The sequence below is a fragment of the Morus notabilis genome, unplaced genomic scaffold, assembly GCF_000414095.1.
Source record: "Morus notabilis unplaced genomic scaffold, ASM41409v2 Scaffold1383, whole genome shotgun sequence".
In the NCBI taxonomy this organism is placed as follows: Eukaryota; Viridiplantae; Streptophyta; class Magnoliopsida; order Rosales; family Moraceae; genus Morus; species Morus notabilis.
In genome coordinates, this window is record NW_010366099.1 from 370,949 (window position 1) to 378,639 (window position 7,691).

The window sequence follows — 7,691 nt, forward strand, 5'->3', positions numbered from 1 at the left end:
AACCATTATAGCAATTAGTCCAATTAAAACATATACAAATACTCCCGCAAAAATATATGTATACATATATATATATATATACACACATATATATACATATACAAATACAGTTTCTTGTTTTTTAGCTAACATTCACCCTGCTTGACCTCATCATCCTAAAACTCATGACAGCTCTTCTATTGGTACATGTTCTGCCTACCTCAACTTGTTAGAAAACTTTTAAAAAATAAAATAAAATAAAGGGTAAAACTAAAAAGAACATTTTTTTTTACGTTAAATTTTTTATTTGTTAAATTTATTTAAAATTACGTAAAAATTAAAAAATATTTAAATTTAACGGTTAAAAAAATTTAATCTATCAGTACGTCAGGCGTATTAGAATATCTCATAAACTAAAATTTTAAAAAATTTAGAAGATTACGCGATAAATTATGAAAAAATATTTTGTCAGTATGATACTCTTTAATGTTAATAATGGTTCCTTTGAAAAAACAAAAAACAAAAAATTGTTTCTTATTAATACAATGTTTTCTTCTTAACGTACAATAGAATTCTCTAAATTTAAAACTAATTGATTTTGTCAAATTCTTTTTATAATTTTTGTATGTAAATTTTTAATTTGATTAACTATAATATAAAACATAATGTTCATGAAATACGCACAAAAGACAGGTTTACCCCGCAAATTATGAACCAATTGTAAAGGGAATATAATAATCAAACTATTTCACCCTCCTAATAGTTTTCCGCATTCATTAATTATATTATTTTGACTATATTCCTTTTAAGACAAAATTAACTAGCCAAACTTAGAGCACATAGATTTTTTCATTTGATTTAGGATCTTACTTTACACTAAATTTTAAGTTGTTTATCTAAGACATTATCCTTTCAAGTTAAACAAAAAAAAAAAAATCATATATCTATAATCTCTTTTGCAAGTTATATATCTTTTTGATAGAAATTTCTCGCAATAGCCACAACAAAGACAGAAACAGTCTTAATTAAGGAAAGAAAACAAAAACAAAGCGGGTGTTTAGAACTATTTTTGAAAACGGTTTTCACGTATTTTGAGAAGTAAAAAAATGAAAATAAAAATAAAATGACGTTTGTTTAACAAATATTTTAAAAATAAAATAAAAACGAAACAGTGAAAATTATTTTTGTTAAAGAATTAGATTACAGTTGAAAGTTGTTTTCACTTTTCTGTTTTTATTTTTTAGTACTTATCAATAATATAATAATATATTAATTAAGAAATAAGATTTCATTTTTTATTATATTCACAACAATTTTTTAAAAAACTAACTAAACGCAATTTCAAAATCGATTTTAAAATAATTTTTAAAACAATCTCATTTTTATTTTTTATTAAAAAAAATCATTTTAAAACTAATTTTAAACGCATCTAAATTTTATTGCAAAACCATAAACTAAATTCATAGCTGATTATAGTAAAGTAAATTTTATTATAATAAATAAAAAGGAAAATAAAATCGTAGCTCATTTCCAACAACGTTCAAGCTCCACACTGACGCAGTGACACTCCCAAACTTTCCCATGAAACTAAAATAAAAATAATATTAAAAAATGATAATAATAATAATAATATTATTATTTTTATGGTAAATAAACAAAATAAAATATTTACACGTTCGACACGACCCTGGATACGGTTTTCGACCCCGGAATACGAGGGCATTACCCGATATTCCACAAAGTGGAGGGCATAATGGTAAATTCACATTCCCAATACAATTCAGAGAGCCCACGACCGTTCTCGAAACACGTGGCTTGCGACTACCATTTTACCAGAGTTAACCGTGTGCAACTCCCACCACGTCAGCGTAATGCCTTCCGAGGATACTTCGCCACGTGGCATCCGACATGGCGACATCGGTCCTAGTCAGCAAGCCCGGTTCTTCGGCTCCTATAAAAGCCCAAGCCCATCTCTTCATACCTCAATACTCACTCACAGTCTCTCCGGTTCCCATTTTAACTCTCTCTCTCTCTCTCTCCTCTCAGAACCACATCGCCGGCGACTATTGGTCACCAGAGAAATGAATATTCCAGCGACCGTCACTTGTGCAACCTTACACAATGCTCGCATCTCCGATCATCGCCGACACGTCTTCCACGAAAAGTGACCACCACCGGAAGCGATCTCATTTCGCTTAATTACGCTCCAAGTTATTCTCTGTCTGACCTTCTCCTTCTTCTTCGGCGAATTTCCGCCAAAAAGCTGATACGATAATTGTAGAGGAAGGTACCGATTTTCTTTTTTCCCTGGTTCGTACATAAGTTTTGGTAGATTTTCTTTTTTCCTTTTTCTGAAGATTTGGACCGGATTGACCTGTTGATCGGAGGAAGAAAAAGAAAAGGCAAAAAAAAAGTGAGGATTTTGTTTTTTTGATTTTGTTAGCTGAGAAAAGGAAGCTGAATGTACATGAATTAAGTGCTTTTTCATTTCTCACGGATTTTGCGTCAATTTCTGTGTTTCTGGAAGTGAGTGAGTATTAAATGGAGTCTCCGTGTATTAGGCTCTGAAAATGGAGCAGAACTGACACAAAAAGCTTTTACTATAGGATTTGTATTTAGGTTTAGAAAACTAGTTAGAGAGAGAAAACTTTCAAGCGTTTCAATCTTTGAAACCTTGTGTTGTCGGAGAACTTTGACCATGCCGTTTCCGATGAAGATCCAACCGCTCGATACCGATTCCGAGACGGCGAGAGAACCGGTTAGAGCTGATTCGGCTAAACCGATGTTGAAATCGCGATTCAGGAGGCTCTTTGACAGGCAGTTCCCAAGCGTGTTGAAGAATTCGTCGGCGGAGAAGCCTGAACCGCCACAGTACGCCGCTGCTGCCACTGCCACTGCCGTCGCCAACAGTTTTAAAGATGGAGGAACCGTCGCTGAGTTCGAGCCGAGCTCGGTTTGCTTGGCGAAGATGGTGCAGAACTTCATGGAGGAGAGCAACAACGAGAGGCAGCCCGCGCCGCCTGCCAAATGCGGCCGCAACCGCTGCAATTGCTTCAATGCCAACAGCAACGACAGCTCCGACGACGAATTCGACGTCTTCGGCGGCTTCGGCGATTCTCTCACCTCAGGATCGTTCGGCGGCGACACCTCCGATTTGCTCAAGGTAACTTTTTCTCGCCGATTCTCGGCAACCAAACACAGGAGTGGTTTCCTAATTCCTTCTATTACAAGCTGAGAAATTGAAAATCTTCGGTTTTCTTGGCACACAGACTTTGATTTCTTGCGCTAGTGTGGCCGAGAGAAACCTCTTGGCGGACACAGCGAAGATCGTCGAGAAGAACAAAATCCACAAACGAAAAGACGATCTGATCAAGATCGTCACCGAAGGCCTCTCCTCTCTCGGCTACGATTCCTCCATCTGCAAATCCAAATGCTCCTCTTTCCCGGCCGGTACAATCTCCGATAAACTCAAATTCTTTTAACGAATTTCATATAGAAAAAAATAAGAGCAAAAATAGAAATTGAAGGAGAAAAATTCGTTTCTTTGCAATTTCAGGTGAATACGAGTACATAGACGTGATAGTACAAGGCGAGAGGTTGTTGATCGACATTGATTTCAGATCAGAGTTCGAGGTCGCTCGATCAACTGGGGCCTACAAGGCGATCCTCCAATCGCTGCCGTACATCTTCGTCGGAAAACCCGATCGTCTCGGCCAGATCGTCGCCGTTGTCTCTGAGGGCGCGAAGCAGAGCCTGAAGAAGAAAGGCATGCACTTTCCTCCATGGAGAAAAGCCGAGTACATGCGAGCCAAATGGCTATCGCCTCACACCAGAGCCTCGCAGCCGCCTCAAAACGACGTCGCCGCCGCGTCGGAACAGCCAAAATCCGACGGCGACGGCGACTCCCAAAGCGACTGCGGAGAATTGGATCTCATATTCGGCGAGAAGAGCTCGCCGACGTCGGAAAATAATTCCGGCGACGGAGGTGGAGGAGAACCGTCGTCAGAACTGGTGCCCACGTGGCAGCCGCCGGCGGTCAACCCGAAGAGCGGCGAGAGAGGAGCGAAGATCGTTACCGGATTGGCTTCTCTGCTAAAAAAAAAACCCTGAGAAAAAAAAAAAAAGAAAAAAGAAAAAGAAAAATTTTGTATTAAACCCGATATTTTTCAAATTTTCCAGATATAAAATATATGAATATATAAATAACATAATATAAAAAGACATATAAAATGAGGAGTTCGGATATTAGTACAGCGTCTCCCTTATTTTATTTTATTTTTTTCCTTCTTTTTTTCAAATGTATGCGAGGTACATTGTAAGAGTTAAAGAGACAAAACAATCTCATGTAATAAAATAGTTAGAAATTAGAAAAAGTTTATACTTGTTCATGACTCTAAAGTCATTTTCTCTCAAAAAAAAAAAAATTAAATTTAACTTTTTGATACAGTATATTTTTTTTTTCATACACAATTTAAATCATGACTTGTGTTATATAAATGAACATATCCTTAATAATTCACAGAGAAAAGTTTTCCTCAAAATTTTTCAACCAAAATTTACGTTTTCTTTGATAATTATTTGTATTTTAATTATTGCAAGTTTGTTGTTTAAGTGCAGCGAGCGACCGTTTGTTGAAAGGGCGAGCAAAAGGAGGATGAAACTTTCCTTTCTTATTATTTTCTCGTCTTTTTATGCTCTTTTCACTTTTGAAATTCTCGCCCGTTATTTTTCTTTTATTTTTTAGTGTTTATTTTAAAACTTTTACAGTTTTACTGTGACTATTAATAGATCCGTTTAGTTCACTGATTTGAGTTTTTAATTCGAATTAAGATGTGACTTTATATGAGAGTTTTTTATTGTAATAAAAAAATTAAATGTGATTATTTTTTAAAATTTTTTACTGTAATAAAATTTAAATTTTAAACTCGAATCGGTAAAATAAACGGACCATGATTCTCTTTTTCTTAAAGTAAATGAACGGTTGTTAATATGGTGACATCAGAGAGAAAAAGAGCTCGTGGCGTCTCGAACACCGTGAACAGGAGGGGAAGATGAAAAAAAGAAAGCGAATAAATATGTTCATTAGAAATGCGTGACATTCTCTTTTTCAATTTTTTTTTTTTTTTTTTTTGTGAGAGTGCTGAAAATAAAACGCCTCTTTTGCTGCGACTGTGCCGGTGAAAACCAGTCATAAAATTCACGGCCACAGTGAAACTCCGTTTGGGTGAAAATTTGACTGATTAACCGACCTGGATTGTCTGACACCGTTAAAATACTAATTGGTTTCTCTTGCCGAGGGTTATTTTTTTTTTTTTTGTATTTTTTATTGTATTTTTTATTTTTTATTTTATTTTTTTCAGCAGAAATTTCCCACTAGTGATAGTGCTCTCCGTTTCCCTGGTGGTGAAAGACTTCTGGCTCAGGTCATTTTCTCTTAGAAAAAATAAAAAAGAGAGAAAATTTTCAAAGTTTTTATGTTATGATTCCAAATTGAATAGTATTTCACTTTTGACCTTTGGTTAGTTTTAGAATCTAAGAACATTTTTTTTTTGATGTCTTGACAAACTGTGACCGGAAAAAAAAAATCACATTAGCCCCCGTTCACTTCGCTTATTCGAGTTTAGAATTCGAGTTGAGATGTGATTTTATGTGAGAGCTTTTTACTGTAGTAAAAAAGTTAGATGTGATTGTTTGTGAGAGCTTTTTATTGTAAAAAAACTCAAATTCTAAACTCGAATCAGCGAAGTGAACAGGGCCTTAGTAATCCCCATAGATATTAGTACTGATTTTAGTAAATCTCAACATCTCTATTTTACATTTGTAAGATTTGGTTAAAATCCAACAGATGCCAAATGTGTGACACATTATAAGTGAACCTGCTTTTTCTGAGACACCAACAGGTCCTCTATTGTCTGTCACAGTATTTAGGAAGCACCATACCTTCTTGGAATTTTATAGCAGATAACTCTTTTTTTTTAAAAAAAACTTTTATTAATTTACTTTGGACTTTCTTTAGTGTTTCATCTTTTTTCGAAACAGCGGTGTTTCTTATTTATTAATCGTTAAATTTGTATTAAATCTGATAAAAAATCAAATCAAATTTAAAAAATAATACGGGACAGCTCATGATGTTCATATCGATCTATTATGCGCCTCTGCATCTAGCATTGGGTAGACCTCATACAATAACTGTCCTAGCTCTACCGTATCTTTTGTTTCATTTCTTCTGGAACAATCACAAACACTTTTTTGATTATGGATCTACTAACAGAAATTCAATGCGTAATCTTAGCATTCAATGTGTATTCCTGAATAATCTCATTTTTCAATTATTCAACCATTTCATTTTACCAAGTTCAATGTTAGTCAGATTAGTCAACATTTATATGTTTCGATGCAACAACAAGATGTTATTTGTAACAAGTAGTTTTGTTGGTTGGTTAATTGGTCACATTTTATTCATGAAATGGGTTGGATTGGTATTAGTCTGGATACAGCAAAACAATTCTATTAGATCTAATAAGTACCTTATGTCAGAATTGAGAAATTTTATGGTTCGAATCTTTAGTATTCTATTATTTATTACCTGTGTCTACTATTTAGGCAGAATACCGTCACCCATTCTTACTAAGAAACTGAAAGAAACGGAAGAAAGGGGGGAAAGTGAGGAAGAAAGAGATGTAGAAAAAACTTCAGAAACGAAGGGGACTAAACAGGAACAAGAGGGATCCACCGAAGAAGATCCTTCTCCTTCCCTTTTTTCGGAAGAAAAGGAGGATCCGGAAAAAATCGATTTTAAAGAGACACGATATAAAAATAAACCCGTTTATGAAACTTATTATCTGGATGTGGATCGGAATCAAGAAAATTCGAAGTTAGAAATATTTAAAGAAAAAAAAGAACTCCTCTGGAGTAAATTAATAAAAAGATTAATACATAAGATATATACACTAAAAGATAGGAAGAGATTCGACCGACACCTACATATTTAATACCTTCTCCTACGAAAAAACTCGAAATACCGACCCCATTCGTAATTCCATCAATTACTTGTCTATCAAAAAAATGAATTAGTTCAGACAATATTCTTATACCTTGAATTAAAAATGTTGCATAAAAAAAATCAATATAACCCCGATTATACGACCAATCATATGTCACATTTATTATTTTATCCTCAAAAATTTTCAGTTTCTTAGAAATACCTTTAACAAATGAATTAAATAAATTCAAATTTTGTAAAGATGAATAACCAGGATTATATAAAAAGGATGCTATAAGGATTCCGAAAGAAGCTATACTGACTGAAAAAGTTGCATTTGTTATAAACTCATACCAATCCCAATCCATCAAATTTTTTTTATTTTGATATAAAAGGTTTATAGACGGAGTTAATAATTTTGTTAATATATCCAACTGAATTCCTTCTTGATTGAATTGATTGAAGAAAGGAATTCCTATAACTCCAATGAACAAAGTAAATAGACCTAATACAAGCATAGAAAATAGCATAGTATTTTCCGACTCATGAGGATACGAGAAACTGTTCTTAGTACCGAAATTAGGATTAGGAATAGTAATAATAGGCCCCCTCAAATTTCTTACATTAGAGCTTCGATCTAACGCTCGATGGGCCCCGTTAGGACACAAAGTTTTCGCCGAAAACGTGGCAGCCGTCGATCGCGAAGTGAGGGTCGAACTAACGGCCGGAG

The 7,691-nt window shown here is 34.4% G+C and overlaps 1 protein-coding gene across 1 annotated transcript; it reads left to right on the forward strand.

The window, feature by feature from the left end:
- Positions 1–1,977: 1,977 nt before the first annotated feature.
- On the forward strand, positions 1,978–4,134 carry LOC21396529. Its single transcript, XM_010109437.2, has 3 exons — positions 1,978–3,142; positions 3,249–3,429; positions 3,536–4,134. Exons 1-3 carry the CDS (start codon positions 2,678–2,680, stop codon positions 4,087–4,089), a joined length of 1,200 nt encoding a protein of 399 aa, XP_010107739.1. The 5' UTR covers positions 1,978–2,677; the 3' UTR covers positions 4,090–4,134.
- Positions 4,135–7,691: the final 3,557 nt, after the last annotated feature.